Source organism: Buteo buteo, chromosome 15, assembly GCF_964188355.1.
Source record: "Buteo buteo chromosome 15, bButBut1.hap1.1, whole genome shotgun sequence".
In the NCBI taxonomy this organism is placed as follows: Eukaryota; Metazoa; Chordata; class Aves; order Accipitriformes; family Accipitridae; genus Buteo; species Buteo buteo.
The window spans coordinates 6,638,080-6,657,716 of record NC_134185.1 but is presented as its reverse complement, the minus strand read 5'-3'; the positions used below and the strand labels follow the sequence as shown (position 1 = coordinate 6,657,716).

The 19,637-nt window shown below is 42.0% G+C and overlaps 1 protein-coding gene across 5 annotated transcripts in view; it reads left to right on the top strand.

Annotated features, from left to right (window-relative positions):
- Positions 1 to 14,276, top strand: part of FILIP1 (filamin A interacting protein 1) — a 109,207-nt gene extending 94,931 nt beyond the window's left edge. For 3 of the 5 annotated variants that reach the window (XM_075046465.1, XM_075046467.1, XM_075046464.1), the window contains 2 exons: positions 5,405 to 5,628; positions 13,457 to 14,276. In XM_075046465.1, the coding sequence (XP_074902566.1) occupies positions 5,405 to 5,611 (207 nt within the window). In that variant the 3' untranslated portion in view covers positions 5,612 to 5,628; positions 13,457 to 14,276. Of the gene's footprint in view, positions 1 to 5,404; positions 5,629 to 11,848; positions 12,152 to 13,456 lie in introns of all 5 variants that reach the window. The other 2 variants (XR_012653025.1, XM_075046466.1) reach the window with 2 other exon arrangements.
- The last annotated feature ends 5,361 nt before the right edge of the window (positions 14,277 to 19,637 follow it).

The window sequence follows — 19,637 nt, the reverse complement described above, 5'->3', positions numbered from 1 at the left end:
ATGCACTGAACCGTGGCAGACGAAATTTTTTGTTTTGTTTTCATCTGGTTAAAAAGTGGCTTCTTTCTTCACTTCATCCTCCCTGATTTGGAATGTAAGGAAAATAGTTCAACCATAAGATTCACTTCATCTTATGCTTCCCTTTGTTTTTTAAGGTCCCTGGTCAGATGAGCAGGGAACTTCGAACAAGCCCAAACGTGCCTTATCCTCCCTAACCCCCTGGAAAAAAAATAGAAGTTGTATATCCACCATCTGTTTTGCAAATGCCTATGAACACATTTGAATACACCAGTCAGAAAAAAACAAGTTGTGATCATTTACTCTGTAAACCTGGAAGAAACCAACATTGATATAATTTTGAGGGGTTAAGTTCATAAAATCAAACTGATACACAGCTGCTTTCTTAGCTCACTGGTTTTAATTTTTTTCTTAACTCTCCTCATACAAGATGCTCTGTACAGTGTACTAATGCAGTGCCAAGCTACAAAGGGGAAAATAATTCTGAGGTTCCTAGCTCTCATCTGTTGCTATAACAAATTTGCAGTTACTGTTTTCATATTGGAAAACATTTAACTCTTCTTCCAGTTTGAGTTTATAGAGTTATCTTCAGTACTGCAGGTGAAGTTAATTTTAAGGTGCACACACGGCACTTTTAAAGGTTCAGCTGAACTGTGGTGTGTGCCTGCATATGTGAATCCAAAACCAGAGACTGTGGTTTCATGATGGACCATCATGATTTTTGAAACCCACGAATCCATGGATTAAGGGCTGTTATGGTTGTGTTGATTTATACTGACATACATACACTCTAGAGTAGCTAGAGATTTATATTCCCCTGATCGAAGCCCTCTTTTGAGTCTGCAGCAGTTCTGATTTAGATAAAATGAGACCCTGATCCAAAGAAAGACACGGGCACCTGAAGGAGAACTTGGGAAATTTTTGAGCATTTAACCAGAGAGATGAACCAAAAAAGGCACCGGTCAGTGACTGTGTCTCCACTGGCACCTGAAATCACTGGACCCAAATGTTTGGGAGGTACTTCATGTTCTGCCTGCTGCACAGCTGCCGAGCAGCTGGCTTTGTCACACCAGTGCTGCCACCCGGCATAGTCCAGTCTCACAGGAGCCTACACAGCAGGAGCTGATGTGATGGAGACTGTTTGACTAGTTGGACTGAACTCAGCATTTAACAGAACCATTGCCACTTTGATTTAAAAAAAAAAAAAGAACCAAACCCTAAGCTGGTAACTGCCTTTTATATAATAGCCTACAGGTTTGGGTCATTACCACAGAAGTGGAAAAAATGGGGTTTGGTCCTCCTTAGCTTGCTTAGAGTCAAACCCACTCCCAGGAGAATACTCGGACTACCCTAGCAGACCTAGCAGATAATTTTTTTTTACGGATGGACCACAGCACAGCCAAAAATTCAAGACTATGAGAGCAGAGGATATGCAGACCAAAATGAGCCTGAAACTGTAGCCTGGTTGTTAGTCTTGCCTTAGCACATTAGCCCAAGTCCCTGTTCCCAGGACAGTTCATACAGTTTACAGTAAAAAACCCACAGAATAAAAACAAATATTCTTGGGGAAAAAACCCAACTGTGGTGCCTATATCCTGTTTTTTTTTATTTAGGCCTTACATTTGGCTGTAGGATTGCTGTGAATTTGGACCTTCTGTGGCTACCAGGATGGGTGTCAGTCCTATTAATCCCTTCACCCCTGTGCTCCCCACCTCCTGCAAGCCTGGCATCCAGCGCCAGCTGTTTATGCTGCCAGGGTACAGAGCAAATCCGGTGACATTCAAATCTGCAGGGAGCAGAGGGAATCCCCGCTGCAGCAGAGCCAGAGTAGCGAGTGGCACGGCACCAACCATGCAGAGCGTCCTGTGACGGAGGCAGCAAGGCACAGCTGAAAGGCTGGTGGGTGCCAGAGCTAGCTGGGCACACGTTAAAGCAGCTATAAGGCTACTTTCATTTGGGCAGCATTTAGTTTGAGGTCGGCATCTAAATTTAGCTCTTTGTACATGTCCCATATACGCTCTGAGCTTCTGTTGGAGTTACTAGGGGTCCAGGGGTCAGCTCACTTGCCCATATAGAGGTGCACGGTGCTCTCTGCATGCCCTGTGGCAGCTGAGACACGTGCGTGAGGCTGGTACGTATAACACGGACCTGTGCCTTTCTGCAGCAGAAGCTGACGGGATACCTCAGATGGCACAGGGTGCCTTGGTGCGGGCAACTGACTCAGCCCCTAGTCATCAGTCCCGTTGCCAGCACTGAGCCCTGTGTGCTGGCTCCGTGGAGAGTGGAGGGTGATTCAGCGGAGACCAGAGGGTGTTTCAGCGGAGACTCCGCTAGCTTCAGTGTGAGCTGAATTGCCCACTGGGCTCCACTGACTGTATTGACTAGATCTCAAGTCCCACCCTTTCAGGATTTCAGCCTAAACACACTTCTTCAGTGTCATTTTAAGTGCTGTCAAGTAGCCTACCTAACTTCCAGCTGCTTTATCAGAGGTTGCAGGTCTCTTCGGGTCCTCTGTCTTAACTACCAGCCCCGTGCAGACAGCTTGAGTAGCCTAGGGCATCTCAAATTGCACTAGATATCTGTGTCAGCCACCGAACCGAACCATTTCTGTCCAGGGCAAGCTGGTCCCTGATCTGATCGGGAACAAGTGCTGAAAAAGCACCTTTGTTATTAAAATATTCCAAAAGTGAATGTGTGCGTGAGAGCACGCTTTTTGTGTGTCAATAAAATGCACTAAGCGGGGTCTTTTATAAACCACTAAAACATGCTAAATGTTCTGTACATGCAAATTGCTTTTCTTCCTTTAATGGGACTGTCCAACTTTACAGCTTAATATACCTGCCAGTGTCTGCAGTGAGTGCTGATTATCAACCTAACCAGCTTAGTGGCTGCATGTATTTATCTCACTCTCAGTAATATATTTATTAACCTCGCTTGGCCCCCTGTGCTGTTCCAGCACCATGTCCTGCCAGCTCAGAGCCAGCCAGAGTCACTCTGCATGTGTCCCGTGGGGCCGCGTCTCGGGCGCTCCGTGCCGGCTGCCTACGAGTTGGCTTTCTGGTTGGAGACGCATTTCTGTATCGACCAGAAGACAGCAGCCTGCAGACAAACGGGGCTGGAGGGAACTGCTTAGAGCGTGGTTCTTGGACAAAGTGACCAAGAGACAGACGGTCGTGTGGGTTCTCTGCCACAGACACTACGGACAGGTCCTCTGCTGCGTACCCCGGCACTCTCCCCAAAGGGGACTGCTTGCTGAAGAGGCACCTTTGTGCCATTTCACTTAGCAAACACAAACCGCTTTCTCAGCTGCGTGTGAAGCAGGCGTTAGCTTCCATATGATCAACACGTTAGTATGCCATAAGGAAGGCAACTAAGAAATTTAAAGCAAGTTAGAGTTCTTTTCAAAGTGCCTTTGAGTGATTTAGGCTTGAAATGAGTAACTTGAAAGCGCCCAAATCCTTAGTTAATAATTTACATGTGAATAAAGCTGAAGAAATGCCTGAGATTCCAGCTACTTCATTTGATTGCCTCATGTTTACACACTGTGGAGCTCTTTCAGGGAGTACAAGATGTTTGTCATTTGGGTTCCCTGGGATGTTGACATATTTTCCAAGGCTGATGGAATGCATTTGCATGTTTTGCCCTACAGAATTGTATGGGCCTAACTTGTTTTGACATCTACATGTGAGTTCCATATTAGCCTTTAGACTGCCATTGTAAATGTTGCTTTTAGTTATTGAAAATGGCTTCCTTCCTGCCAGGCAGACAGCATTCAAGTTTTCCAATTGTGATTTTTTTTGTGTACACATGAGGTTTTGAACTGTTCTTAGAAGATTAAGGAATGGTTTTGCTTTGAATACTCAGGATGCAGACAGAAGGCTCTGATGCTACTGGCTGGAAGTCCTTCGAGAGAGAAAAATGCTCCTTTGTGGAGCATTTTTTAAGAGCATTTTTAAGTAAATGTGCAAATACATGTTGCAGTTGATGCGATCTACTAATCCAATCTATTTCAGCAGTTTAGTTTTATTTTGCTTAAATGTCATAAGTTGCAGAATTTAGTGATTTAGCAGATGGGTCTAGCTAGGATTCCAGGATCTTATGAGAAGTGTTCTCTTTTGTGAGCTCAAAGTCTTCATTCATTATCTGAACAGAAAAAAGTCACATATGAAATTCAGCTGAGACACTGAAGTTGTCACCATTAACGTTTGTGTCTGTATTGTACACTGCAGAAGATAAAACACATTTTCCTTTCAGAATTGTCATGGTTATAAGTATTTTCTTTAGGTTGTGGCCCATAAGGGATAGCTTCCAGTTTTGGCTTTGCAGAGTACGTGCCACATTATCTGGCCAGTGGAGACAGAAAATAGCAGCTGGCCCTTTTGAATCTTTTTGTCCTATCCAAGTGCTCCTCGTGCATTTACACAGTGGGATTCAGTTGCCTAAACATATGTACTGATTGCATTTCCCAAGCTATAGGATAGCTGGCTTGGCCTCCAGCTGGTGCTCCAGAAGGGCACAGACACCTGGTAGGAGCCGTGCTGGGTCTGCCAGCCCCATGCGTAGGTCCTCAACCACTTAGGCCATTTTTATTTTTTTTTATTCTAAAGTCCTCAAACTTGAGGCTAAGTGTGCTTGGTAGGCTGTTGTCCAGGGCAGCAGATTGGCAGGGATAGTAAAATGACCATGTCTGCACCGCCTTGAGGTATCCCTGGAAATCTGGGCTCCCTGCTTCACCCTCACCAGAGTTCATCAAGCTGTGGCTAGGGCTCGGAGGGGGAGAGCCCTCTCCCACATCCCTCCTCCCACAGCCACACGAGAACGAAATCCAATGCTCTGTCTCTCTCCTCCAGTCCCTTACGCTTCCCGGTACAGAAATAAGTGGTGCCAGCCATGGCCCTAGCATACTTTGGGAAGCAAAGTTCAATTTTATCTATAATGCTGAGAAATCTTGCCCCAGCTCTGAAAATAGGGCAGTTACGTGGCTATACGGTTCTGAGAGCCCATGCTAGTCTGTGCAAGATGCTAATATTGTACCGGTCTGACAGCTAAGCTAGCATGTCAGTAGCCTCTAAAGCCGTCCTGCACTGTGTCATGCTGTGGAATCAGAGTTTTGCAGGGATTCCCATCCCTATGACGTCTTGGTCCGAAACACCGGACCTCAGCTCTGGGACACTCGTTTGACCCTGACTGTACCTTTGGCCCTACTCTAGCAGTATGTGCTATGGCCAGGTTCCAAATGTGAACATTAATTTGCTAAGAGTCATGATTTGGGACATTGTTGCTTGAGAGGTAAATGAAGAACCGATGAAAAGTATAAGATGAGCATATACGAGAAGAAAAAGTCCTCTGTTCATGTCCTTTCTCTCTCTCTCTCTCTCTTTTGCAGACAGGACAGGATGGGTCATCCCCGAGACCTACACCCACCCGCATTCCTGTGTCAAAAGGTATGAAAGCAGGAAAGCCAGTAGTGACAGCCCCAGGAGCAGGAAATGTGACAAAATTCGAGCCTCGTGCCGAGACTCAGTCTATGAAAATAGAACTGAAGAAATCTTCAGCCAGCAGCTCTGCCTCCCTGGGCGGGGGTCAGGGCTGATGGCGGTGGCTCAGGGGGTATGTTCTGCAGGTTTTCTGCTACCATGGGAGTCAGCCCCCTGTCTGTGTAGTTGCTCACGTTTGCCCGTACTAATGAAGTCCTGCAGCTGTCACTTAAACAAACTAATAAGTGTGTGCACTGACTACTTAAGTAACAACATCCTTTTGTCTTCTTACTGCAGTTTAAAAAAGAAAAAAAAAAAAAAAGCCATCAAAAAGGCAGTTGTATGCCAGGAAGATCTTCAGCCTAGGAAGTGAGAATGGGGCAACTGCACTAGCTTATTAATGTAGTTCAGGAATTCTTAATGATAGATTTGGTCACTTTTTAATAGATCGAAGGAAATTTGGTCACTTTTACTAGATTGTCTTCCACCTTAACGAATCACTTTCCACCTTCACTACTGCACGGGGCACTTTTCTTCCTGCCTGTGATCACATTATCGAGATGCCGCGATGCCTAGGGAAGCAATGCCAGGAGACAGCGCACTTGGGGTCCTGTTTTAATGAAAGCTAGTACCTCAGCTGCGGGAGGGAGGGAGGGGAAGAGAGGAAGGATGGGCACCGTGTGACCAGTCTTCTCTCTAGGATTCTCCCATCCAAATCAGCGTTTTTCAGTGGTGAGCTGCTTTCTCAAGGCGGTTACAAATTTCAAGGGAGTAGGGAGGTTGCACAGTGTTCAGCAGCAGCACTGCTAACAGCAGCTTATTTCTTCCAGAGGGGCTTAACACTTGTAGACAGTGCTTACAACTAGGTCCCTGACTTACACACACTGCCAGCTTACTTACACGTACTGCCAGCTCAGGGGTCAGATGAAGGCAAGGGAGCCAAAAGGTGTTTAGTCTTTAGAAAAAGCTTGAGAAACATTGGTCTGGCTAAAATCGATATAGTCCATCTGTGCCTGCTCCAAAGACCACTAAAGGCTCAGAAGCAAGTCACTCCATTGCCTTCACTAGGTTTTCAGTGTTCCTGTTTGGATGAACTTGTGCTATATTTAAACCTTAGTTGCCAAGCATCCTTATGTCTTAGAGGGGAAGACAGCACAGACTGCTGGTGGCAGAAATTGCTATTTAAAGGCACAGCTCAGGTACAGACAGTGAAAGAGACAGGGTTTGGTATGGAAGTTACTCTCAATTCTCAGTTGTTTGAAATATTTTCTCTTAAATACAGACTGCCTCACAATACCATGGCAATTCATCGTTTTTCTCTCCCTCTTTGTGATTTCGTCCTTTATATGTTTGCATTTTTAAGCATGTTTTACGGAATTGTGCCAGCATGGAAATGGTGTGGATGCCGATGATTGTTATGATTGTTTAATTAATAATGGTAAAGTTATTAAAGGGTGTCTCTATTAAGTGATCAATTTCCACAGAAGAAAGTCACAATGAAAAGAAATGGAGCCGAGCAGACTGATAAATGAGGGTTTTAAAGCTTTTATAATACCTCAACCACCTCAGCAAGCTGTAAAGGACCCAGTGATTAGGAATAGCTTTCAGAAGGCGAGGCAGGAAGACCACCAATAAATAATAAATACAATTCACAGAAAAGAAAATGCACCAGTGGGTGAAATATTAAATGGCTTTCTGTCTGGGAGAAGAGGTTTGATGGAAGAATTTGCCACAGAAGGTCAACAAAATTATAGTCACTCCAAGCAATGTTTAGTCTTCAGTCTGCACGTTGCATTGCTCTCCAATTTAAGATCCAGATATGGCCATTATCCCAGCATAAAGCTGGCATTTTATTATTCACATGAAGGGCATTTTGTCTGTGGTGTAAAAGCTGCTGCTGCATCAGAAAAGAAGTAGGTTTCAATTTTTACACATGTAACACCTGCAATACCTGTTAATTTTAAGATTCTGGTTCCTATGACATCTGAAAATCAGATTCATATTAGGAGCATTTTTCATAACACTCAATTCCCAGTATTTCAGATAAAACTTGGAAACTAGAATTAGCCAGCAATGTGAGTGACTATGCCAGAAATACATCAGATCCTCTCAACTAATTGTTATCACTTAAAAGCCTTGATTTGTCACTAAATTGTTGCCGAGATCTTACTGTTCGTACTGTAACATAGACTTTTCAACAGATGTTTGAAGAAAACACATTATTAAGAGCTTTTTGCTGGATATTCACTCTAAATACTGGCACTGAAGCAAGTCTTCAGGTCAAAACAGTCATTTAAATAATATTGCGAACATGAGCCCCAAGCTAATGTGGCTTGATACAGTGATGAACTACAGCTGCCTTAAGCCTTCCTTTTCAGATCCTTGTTTCAAAGAAACTTAGTTCCTTAGTTAACTGTTGCTATACCCAAGGCAATACTCTATGTGTGCCTGTGGTTGAAAATTTGTTTGTTTTGTTTGAGATCTAAGAAACTAATTCACCTGGAGAAACAAGCCAGCCTTACCGTACCTGAAATCCAGGACACACAAATTAGCGCAACTGAATGAGAACTGCAGGCACAAGCCGGGGATTACTCTTGTAGTCAGTAGGATTTCATGAGACGGACTCAAGAAATTCCAGACAGGTCAGACCAAGGGTCATGTTATTTTTCCCAGGGGCTACACAACAGAAAGGAACTTTTGCTCCATAGCAGAAGCCTAAAGAGTTGGAATCAGGCAACTGGTTTAACCGTTAGCTAAAAATAGGTATTTAGTTGTACTAATCATTTTTAACGTCTGTTTTAACTGACCCGAGGTTCTTGTTTCTTAAAGGTAGAAGAAGGGTAAGACAAAGGAAAAAGAAAGCCTGTAGTTCAAAAGTCTTAAAAGTTGACGTGTGACTGTATTATATTGGAATTTCCTCTGACTCTGAAGACAGTTATGTTTAGTGACTACAGTAAGGTCCTCCGTTCAGTAGGTCAGCTCCAGAAGGCAATTTAGACAACCAAGTCTAAAGACGGTGCCTAAGCCCCAGAGGCATCCTGAAGATCTTCCTGAAGTTCTTCCACTGCCCTGGTCTAGTCAGTGTTTCAGTTGTGACTTAGCTAGCACAGCAGCCTCTGAACCTAATCAAGATCCATAATCGAGGTATTCTTGTATTTCTTCTCAGGGCTTTAAGTCAAGCCACAATTTCATGGTCACTTAAAGTCTGGATGTAACCCCACACTGGAGTCAAAAGCTGTAGTCCTGTCTTTGTCACCTCCAGCCAAGAAAGTACTCGCTTCCATGTGGTTGTCCCTTGAGCTGGCACAAGTGTGTGTTTGAACTTAACTGGGGAACTGATCTGAACTAAAAGGAATCTGGCAAAAAGCAGAAAGGATAGCTTTAACATAGCTTAGTTCCAGGCTCTCGGGGCAGAAAAAGAAAGAAGGCAGGCGTAGGAAACCAGCGGCTGTTTTAAAGTGACTGTGGAATCATGAATGCCTCCTAGCAGATCAAATACCACACAAATGTAGGGGTAGTGCTGCTTGTTTTAAAAACCTTTGAGTGAAACCTTTCTTCAATGGTAGGAGGTGAGTCCCCCCTTCTCACCGGTATCTGAGGAGACTCAAACCCACATCAGCTCCAGCCAGGTTCACCGATGGCACCGACAGCTGAGGGGGAAGAAGGTGGCATTCTCATTCCCTCCTGTAAAGGCTGTGCTGTTCTGCGTGGAGGGCTTTAGTATTCACTGAGTAGAAACAAGAGGGCAGCTGAGTGGTCAGGATATCGAACGAGGAGGAGGGAGACCCCCCGGATTCTGGTCCCTCTTCCAAAGGCTGCCTTTGAGCCTGGCCTTTTGTGAAAAGAAGGCTTGTAATATGAAGTGTCTGTGTTCATCCATCCCTCCATCTGTCCTTTGTTGATGAATAACATTGAACACATCAACCAATTTCAGCCAAATCTGACAAAGCAATAGGGGTCTCCAGAATAAGAATTTCTTCCAGTTTAATGAAAAGGGCAACAGGGAAGAGGAGCAAGAACCTCAGCAGTACCGCACTGCGCAGAAGAATGCAGCTTAAGCTACATACACCTTCATACAACATCAAAGAATGAACACAAGAGACTGATGTCAGAAGTACCACAAGGACAAGCCTTGTTCAGACCTCAGATTTTATTAGGCACCAAAGAATCAAACTCTGATACACCAGTCCGTAGGAAAATATTAGGGCCTTTATTTACAGGGCTTCTTGTGTATTCTACATTACTGGATTATAATGCAGAAACCAAGCCTTCCTCTGCACAGGTCATCATCTAGAATGAGTCATCCTCTTGCTTTCTCTCTTACCTTTTTCTCTGTGTTGATTTTTTTTTTAACAAAGTGGAACAGTTTCAGTAGCAAAAAGCATGCAACTCAGAGTAATAATGATAGTTACAGTGCTTCATCAGGAACCGAGCTGGCTGAGAACTGATCTTTGTATTTTTGGTAGGATTCAGTGTCAGCTGGAGAGATGCTTTGTTCTGGCTGACTGCGTGGCCATATGAGCAGTCGTGATAACTCAAGCCCAGCAGTTGGAACATCTGGCTTAGGCCAGCAGTAAGGTGGAGAGAGGGAAGAGTGAGGAAAATGCCAACGCTTTCATGAGCAGCACACGTGGACTGAGAAGGTGCAGCCTCAGTTCTCCAGATGATCTCTGTGATTTTAAATCTAGTTCCTACTAAGTTTTCCACTGTGTTCCCCAGACTAGAACCCATCACCTGAATTACTGTTAAATGTGCGTATTGCTAATGTAGTCATTAGCAGAGCAGTACATTTAAGTAAGTGTGACTGAAAATGGGGGAGCACAGACCGTCAATCCTAATGGCTGGGGGGGAGTTTCTCAGACCAGTAAACATGCTAAGTAAATAATAGAAGAAAACCAGAGATTTTTGACTTATTTTGCCCACCTTTTTTTCCTTTCGTGACACCCATTAGTGTGATTTTTTAAAAAACAAATAACACTGTGTGACTCTCATGAATATGCCCATAGAGTATGCATGTTACCATATGTAAATCTCAAACCACTTACAGCACACAGTAATTAGCATCATGTGAGTAATCTCTAAAGTCACGTTAATATTTTGATTCATGCCAGTTGGATGCCAAGTCATATGTTACTGCCTGACATATGCTACACGTGTTCTAAAACATCCTCAATATTTACATGAATATTCAGTAATTCTGATCAGATGTGGAAGAGCATGTCTTTAAAGAGACCAAGCTACTGTCCTGCTGGGTTTCAGGTGCTTGCTTGGCATAAGCTGCAAGAGTCAGGACAATTTTCAGGCCAATTATATGTTCCCATCACACATCAGTGGCCGATTTCATTGAGTCGCTTTGAAACCTGTAGTTTGCTGGCAGGAGTTTCTCTGAGCTCATCTTTCGAACTTGTTTTCATTTAGGGGAATATTTTTCTCCCCTATGTCAGTGTGAGTTACCCTCTTTCTCTTAATTTTGCCTGAGCTCTTTCAGGCAAAACTACATGCAACATTTCTCATTACAGATGTTAACTTCACTTTGAATCTTACTCCCTACACACTGCTCTTACTTGGCTTTTTGGAAGATGCAATCAGGGTTAACCATTCTCACATGCAGAGCTATCAGCTCTGAGGGTCAGGTATGAATCACTCAGGTATGAATGGGTCTTCGCTTTAAAAACTCTCTTCAGGATTTTAAAAATAGAAATACTGATACATGATTTTCTTCTGTTGCTTGGGCATGCATTGTCTGTGGTACATACATTTTTCTATATTGTAAGAAGAAATTAAACTTCATATGTTAAAATGTCAGTTGACGTGCTTCATTATATGAACCAGTATTTTTCATAGACCAGCTGTTAATGATGTGTTTCCTGGAGAAGTTCTGATTTACATCAGTGGGACTGAAAGCAGAACTAGCAGTTTTACATTAACTTTGTTTTCTTTTCCTATCATTAAAATAGTTTTGTTTAAGTGAATTCATAGCTCCTTGAAATATTCACATCTGTAACCCTAGAAAAATTTATGTAATCATATCCTACAGATATAATCATATTCCTACAGAGGGTGGTCCGACAGAACTCTGACAAAATCTGCCCTACTATAATTTTAGCTTAATAACTGCTCAGACACCTCTTTTAGTAACTAGAGCGTGTGTGTGTATATATGTGTGTGTATATAATATATATATTTTTACATATAAGCATTTCAAATAAAAACAACTGATGGACAAACTAAGAGCATACGTATACGTGTGTGAGAAATGAATGAACAAATGAATACTAGAAGTGGAAATAATATTTGATTTTTTAATTATTTCTCCTGCTCTTTTCTGCATAATTGCTATATTTGGTCTGTAGGAGGAAGACTGATTCAGAAACCTGCTGTAGTCTTGCTGTTCATTCAGTGACTGAGCCTTTACAAGGAGCATGATATTTTTCTGCTACCCATTTAGTTTTTAGAATTTTGTATCCAAACTCCGTATTAATATATAAAGTGCATAGTGAATTTAAGAAAAAAATTGTTCCATATGGAGTTCATGTGACTCCCCTTGAAGTTAATGGGAGAGTTCGCCTGAGGTTACAATCTGATATTAAGTAAATGCAGCTTTTTACATCATATACCACAAGAGCTTGAAGTTAGACAACAGCACTGGTTGTAAGGTAAAATCTTACTGTAGTTTGTGGTTCTTTCACATTTGGCGCGTACATTTGGTAGAACTGGTATACATATCTTGTTGAAAATCATTTGTTATTGATAAACGACATGGAAAAGAAATACTTTCTATTTGGGAAATTCTACTAGTTCATTTGCCTTAACATATTTTCTTGCATGTTTCCTGAGCCCTGCTTTTGTGATTCACTATGTATGAAGAGCATCACTGAAATCTGCCATCTAGTGGCAAAGTTCTGGCATTAAGAGTACATGGAAAACATTTTGATTTTTCTTTCTTCTTACAATGTAACTTAACCAAACATCTTGCAAATATTAGTTAGGAAGCAGACAAAGGCAGAAGTCAATAAAAATGTAAAAGGGAATAATGACGGGATTAATGTCATTTCTTGGGTCATGTAAATTTTGAAAAATCTTCAGACGATTAGGAAGGAATCTTAAGGAAAATAAATTTGATTAAGAAAATGAATATTTCTGAAAATGTATAATTGTATGTTTCGAGTTAGCATTGGTACAGTTATATTATTTGAAATGCATAAAATACACCTTTTCAGAGAAAAATGTCATTGATAGCTAAATTCCTATATTAACAAAGTTGCCTGCAAGAGCAGTATATATAGATAGAAGAACATAAGACCAGGTCATTAGTATTTCAGAAGAGCCCAGAGATTAATCAGGATTAGAGAGCTACATTACACGCAGGACAAAGTTAAACCCAGCCTTTCAAAGACAATGCCAACTCTTAGTTTTGCACGCTGTGGCTGAAATCTATCCCCATTGAAGTCATTAGCAAAATTCAAGCAGACTTGCTGAATAAAACCAGCATAGGTTTCTAAGCCACATTTAAGTAAAAAATGAGGAATGACCCCATACCTCTTCCTCATCTCCTTTTCAGAATTGTCAGCAGATCCATGATGGATTTGCGTAAACAAGATACAGGAGACCCAACTCCAAGTCTTCCTCTACCCGATTCTGGCGTGGGAGAGGAACGTTGGTGTCCCTGTGGTTTAATCCATTCAACTGTATTATTCTTTTTCCCCGTGGACGACCAAATGATGGTCCTGACGTTGAAGTGGAAGCCAAGGGCCTCTGAGCCCTCGCCTGGTACTAATTTGGTTTCCCTTTGTAGCATTAGCCAGGACAGTTTTTATCGACCAGTGATGTGGGAGTAAGTCTGTGAGACATTTCTAGAAGAAAAATGCTTTGCACTGCCATTGTAATTGTTCTTCTTTAAAGTAACTTGTAACATATTTGCAGTTTCATAAAACCAAATGTTTTGCTATCTTTTCTTTTAGAGAGTGTCATCATTCACCAGTTACGCATGAACTCCAGATGAGTTACCACCCCCACTCTACGCTCTCCGCGTGCACTACCCTCCTCGCCAGTTGGACGGATCACTGTAGAAGCTCTCTACCATCAACACCAGGGTCACTTGTGCTACTGATTATTCGTGGAAGTATTTATTGCCTCCATTAGGTTTTATATATTTTTTCTTGGTAGAGCTCTAAGAATGAAGAGCCTTGCTGATACTTTGAAAGTGCATAGTCAGAGAGGGAGAAGCAGTCTTTCTGCCAGCTGAATTTCACTTTTATTTGCAAAGCCTAAGGCGCGTGCTTGATTTTGTTTGATGTTTGCCATATAATTTATTTTTATAATACACTTTGTAAAGTAACTGTCCCAAAGTTGCAATTCCTGTCGTCCATGGCGCATTTATTTGTAGAATACACTGTCAAATTTGCAATTTGATATTTTTGTAATAGAGAGTATGTAAAGAAAGAAAAACTAACTTCAGCAATGTTTTGTGTTTAAATGGAAAAATATTCAGCACATTTTTTTGCCACCATGAGATTCTGTGAGACTAAATACTCTGAAGACTGCTGTATGGAATTTGTACTATTGCAGAATATTTCTTGCACTGTGTGATGGTTTGGCATAAAATTAAGTATTAAAGTCCAATGCCTTGAAATACAACCAGATTTACTCATTTTAAACAATGTAAGCCAGTTTTTAAAGCTGTGATTTTTTTTCTATATAATGTATGTTTTTACTTCTGCCTGTACCAAAAAAGTTGATTTTCATTACACTGTAACTAATAAATTTTCACAACTATGCAAATGTAATCAAGTGTTTGAATTTTAACTCCAGTTTCCTAAGGTTGACAGTACTCATATATGTATTTGTTTATAGGGACAGAATGTATGGCTTTGAAGTTCCTTCTTCTGACTGGTGTCGCACTGTGGTATCCCAGTGCTGTACAGAGTAAAACTGATGCAGATGTTAAGATGCGGAGAGGGATCTATCGCCAAGGCCTTAACGGCTTCATGGCTTCTAACCTTGTGCTTTCACTGTACTGGCAGAGAGGTCTGACTGGTACGATCAGGAAGAAGAAGTAGCCCTGGGCTGGTAGGACCGTGTCAAAGAGAGTCCACGCACTCTGCTGTACGCTGAAGGGCCCATTTTACACTGGTGGCTGTAGCTTTGCAAATAGCATCCAGAGAGTTCTGTGGCAGCTACACTTAAAATGATTTTTTAATGAATTGCATATAAAGCTGGATACAGGCCAGGCAGGGTTTTTTCTTATATGTTTCATAATGAATTATTTTTAATCTAAGTCATTGGCACATATTTAAAATCCTGCAGATTGTTTAATTGCAGAAGCTACTGGGAGGAGCTACTTTTTGGAAGGGAAAAAGGTGTTGCTCGCAGGACATACGCTGTGAGACGCCAGAACGAGTGCATTAATTCGGCGTCCCACTGAGATGACGAGGTCAGTTCATCTTTGAAGCTGTAATATCGCACGGCTCTGTAGTCAAGTTGATCTTCATGGGAGCCATGGGAGCTGCTTTTCCTTCTAGATAGGAGTTCTGCAGCAAATGCTGACATGGTAGAGAAGCAGGATATTCGGGGACCTGTATAAACTTTCTTGGAGTTGATCTGCATTATAGTTTGGTAATACAGCTATACTGAGTAATCAAAATAAATGCTGCTTACCCTTGCAAAGGAGTCATTTTGTCGGTACAGCTTATACTTCAGCTGGTACATCCAGTTTTTTAAGGAGTGGGTTTTTTTTCTTTCTTATGGCAGACAATGTATGCCAATAACATAGCTGTGTCTGTAGATCATATTTTAGAGTGAGGCGAGAATTCCAGCTTTCAGAGCGTAATACAGCTGAGGTGAATTAAGTTTAGTATGTGCCACATTTCAATTTACTGCGCAGTAGAATGAACACTGTAATGACCCAGATCTTCTATTTTCAAAGCGTTACTTGGGAATCAAAACCTATCCATGTTAAGAACTACATTGAGCTCATCTGGAATGAAATTGCCAGCTATTTGAAAGTGACAATGACACGCCTGAAATAAACTTCAGCTTTTAAATATGAGTAAGATATAAAGAAAATATTATTCTGAAATGGAGTCTAGGTTTAAAAGGTCCCAATCAAAGTAGAAAATATTTTTCCTTGTATAGATTTTAATATAAAGCCGATTCAGTATGAGTATATGTATAAGTTGTCCCCTTCTGGTTTACGATTCCTAAACAAATAAACATTTACGATTTCACACGTACATTAAGTTTATAAGCTTTACAAAATAAAGGTTTGTTTAAAGCATAAATACAGTCGTGGTGTATTTGAAATCATTTAGATTTTAAAATATTTTTGATGAACTGCAGCACTTTGGAGTAGGAGGCTGGTAACGCTGGTCATAAAAGCTCCATGGTGATATACACTATTTCATTGCTGATAATGGTTTATACAGGTAGAATAATAAATTCTGATCTGACACATGGCAAGCAGCTCAAGTATTTCATAGAAATGCCTGGAGGGTAAAACTCACGTGTGCAAAGGGTGCTTTGACAGGTGTATTTCATCTTCAGTGCATTTATGTTCCTGGTCAATTTTTTACATTACCTAATCTGGATATGAATCTAAAGCAAGTAAGTAAAGAAAGTGCATTAGCCACATAATTAGCCTGTATTTTGGGGACGCTCAGGAAGAAATCTATTAATATAAAGATGTGATTAATTTCTACAAGTATTGTCATTTTAAAGGAAGTAATCAGGAAGTGCCTTCAGACTAAGACAACGTAGAGGCTACCTTGGGCTACAGACATTGCTGTGTTAAGGCGTAAAGAAGTCTGGCAGAAAATAAACGCCCTCAGGTGTCAGAGGGGCTGGGGGTGGCTAGGCTCAGATTCTGAGTGATGCCCAATTTGGCACTCTAAGTCTGGTCCCATTCAATATATTGAACTTTCACGATTACGGATGCACAAATAGCGCACTGTACTTTCAATTTAGTCACGTTGAACGAACTAGAATGGCCAGACTTAAGGAGTTTGGTCACGTTCAATGAACTATCCCGGCTAGATTAATGAACAGTACGGTTTATTAAAGCAACAGGAGTACAGGTTCTTTTGGATTGCCGGTGATAAATACAGGCTGCAAAACACATCCAAATAACATGGTTGACTACAAGCACACTGAATTACAGAAAAACCTATAGAGGCTTCTAAGTTTCCCGGGGAAGCACTTGGTATAACTAAGGGTTCGAGTCTTACCCAACAGGCGTCCCTTTGCTGGGGGAGAGACGTTCAGCCCGTTGCCTGATCCCAGAAGTCAGCGATGTCCTCCTGACTCGTCCATGATGGTGTCTTCCCTAACTTTCCTCCTCCCTTAAGCCCTTTTATACTATTTTCTTATTTTAAGGTGGAGCTTGAGTGACTCTAGTCATACATACCTTTATTATAATTGGTGTAAAATCGCCTCACTTTACTTTTAAAGATATACGCTAGAGAAAATTCAGACCGCATGCTCAGTGAGGGGTGGTCACACCTTGGAGGCAGGTAGTTTTTGGGACGGAGCTGTGTTTTGGTATTATGATGAGATTATAATGAGCGAAGTTCACCCAGAGGACATGATTTTGCATGTCACCACTCCGGAACAGGGCACTTAAGATATAAATCAGAAGTAGGGCAGTAGGTGGACAGGACCCCCATTATTTCACATAAAGGTATGTTTTGATAAGTATTTTTTTTTTCCTGTACCCATTTGTCTTACAACTGCACAAACCAATGTGAAGTGCACTACATTGCACAGCACCTCATTGTATTATTTCATGAACATGAAATTTGTTGGTTGCACTTGCCTGGATATAAATGAGTTTGCCTTAGCAGAAAACTGTGAAATAATATCCAACCAAGGCCTTAGCTTACCAGTGAAAAAGTAAAACCAATATATTGAAGTATTTATGCTGATATTCTTTATTTCTCTGAAGAACAGAAGCAAGATATACTCTGTGATTGTACCCAGTTATGTTACCGAGGAAGTAATTATTTTGGTAAATAGAAAAATCATGCTTCTAATTAATCTAGTTGTTACAGTGCAACATGTATGCATAGGCCAAGCTTACAGACGAACATACGGCCTGAGATACAACTAATTGAAGAGAGCTAATAGTGGATCTGATCTGTATGTGTTAAATAGTTTTTTTTCTGTTTCACATCACGCAGAATAGCAAGCAGAGATCAGTTCAGACACCTCACTGCAGTTGTTGCTTTGTCAATATGGCAACACATATCGCCGCACCAGGACCTGGCCATGAGGATGAGTACCATACCACCCCTTGTCCAGTTCACAATTGGACAGCAGCTGATTACACTGGGTGGAAAGGAGGAAATTCTCCTGTTCTCTCCTTTTTCCACATTTCCCAGATTTATCCTAGGCCTTTTTGGCTACGGCTACATTAGCACATCATTTGATACAAATGGAGCAGGTCAGCACATAAAAAGTTCTGGGGCTCTTTGCATCTCCATCGGACAGAATCTGAGGTTTTCCTGGACTGGATTTAGCCTGGCTGTCCCGGTGAAATGTCTCCCCTGCAGGTCATTCTGAAATTTTTTGAAGGAAAACTTTCACATCAACCTGTTTGCTTGACTGAGGGCCTTTCGGCAAGATCCCCTAGGAAGCACCCCACTGTTCTTCTGCCCATTTCACACAAATGCTAGTACCACATCAGCGTCTCCACCATCTGGCCCACAGCCCCACACCACTACCGTGGCTATTCCCCAACAGCGGACAGTGCCTGTGCCCAGTTAATCATTGCAGAACGGATTCCCACACAAATTTAACGTGCCCTTTCTTGCCAGTCCTCTCATACCTGGCAGCATCAGGTTTGCAACTTCCCGATCCTGCCCCTCGGTTCTCCTGCTGCCAGAGAATTCCTTGCCATCTCACAGAACAGGTATACAAGCAGTCTTGTTCCCTTGGGATCCCAGGCTGCACCTCACTGGATTTTCCGTGAGGCTGTGGGAGTAAAAGTTACTGTAGCTGAAGGTGGTAACTGAAAACAAATGCTAATAAAGAAAAGGGTGATAACAGGGACGAGGGACTTAGCTAGGGGGAACGACAGGCAAAAGGTAGAGCCCACAAGATAAGGGAAAGGATTATTAATTAAATTAGGAATGAGATATAGCTTTAGCACAAGGAATACGATTAATTTTTGAACCCTGTATGATTATTTAGGCACCAAATTCGTTCTTAAATTTTAGATGCTGAAATGTCCAAATTTCCTATGCTGTTCATGAAGAGTTTTTTTGGGTCCCCGCAGCCAAACCGCGTTTGCACAAGTCATTTGCTCCCCCCAGTGGTCTTTGTTCATACTCTCGATTTCTTCAGAGAACTAAAAGGCATTTATTTTAGGGAAACTTCCACAGGCAGCTAAAAAGTCTTAAGACTGGATTACATGCTTATGAAATTATTTAATTAAATAGTTTTAATTGTTTTTTCCTAAAATCAAGTAAATAAGTAAATAGTTGCTGAAAGTGGATTTTGGCCACACTCTATTCAGGAAGAACTACACAGTCCTCGCAAAACACGCTTTAATGTAAAAGTGCCACTAAAGTGAGAAATACAGACTTGCAATGTTGCATTGGCTTGAGCAATGCCTGATAAAGCAGGTATTCTGGGATATAAACACTCCCACACCGCTTTCCCCAAGGTGACTATTTAATGAATTGAAGCCAGGTTAGCTCCTACGGGAAACAAAAAGTAACAGCTCCGGCAGCAACATCGCTATCTGCATTCACTGCACCGATTCACTCACGCACCTCCTGGCAACGGAGCAGGAACGCAGCGCAAAACAACTCCCAGAAGGGAGGGTCAGTATGAATGGCTTCATTAAGAGAAGCTCTTAAAACTGCTGAGAGATCGCCCTGTATTATTACACCTCTACAGTGGCAATGATGCTGTTCCTACTCAGGAGAGCAGGAAGCTTAAGCTCACTTCTCCATTTCCGATCCAACGGATGCTGCCTTTTTTCCAGCAACCCTCTTCTGACGCCGTGAGAAGACGGGGGCGGGCGGGCTCCCCCTCAAGCACTGAGTGGGGGTGACAAGGCTGCAGGCCCGGGCCTCCTCCCCTCAGAGATGGCCGCCGCTCGGGGCACAAAGAGCCGGAGGGCACCCAGCTGCCTCACCAGAG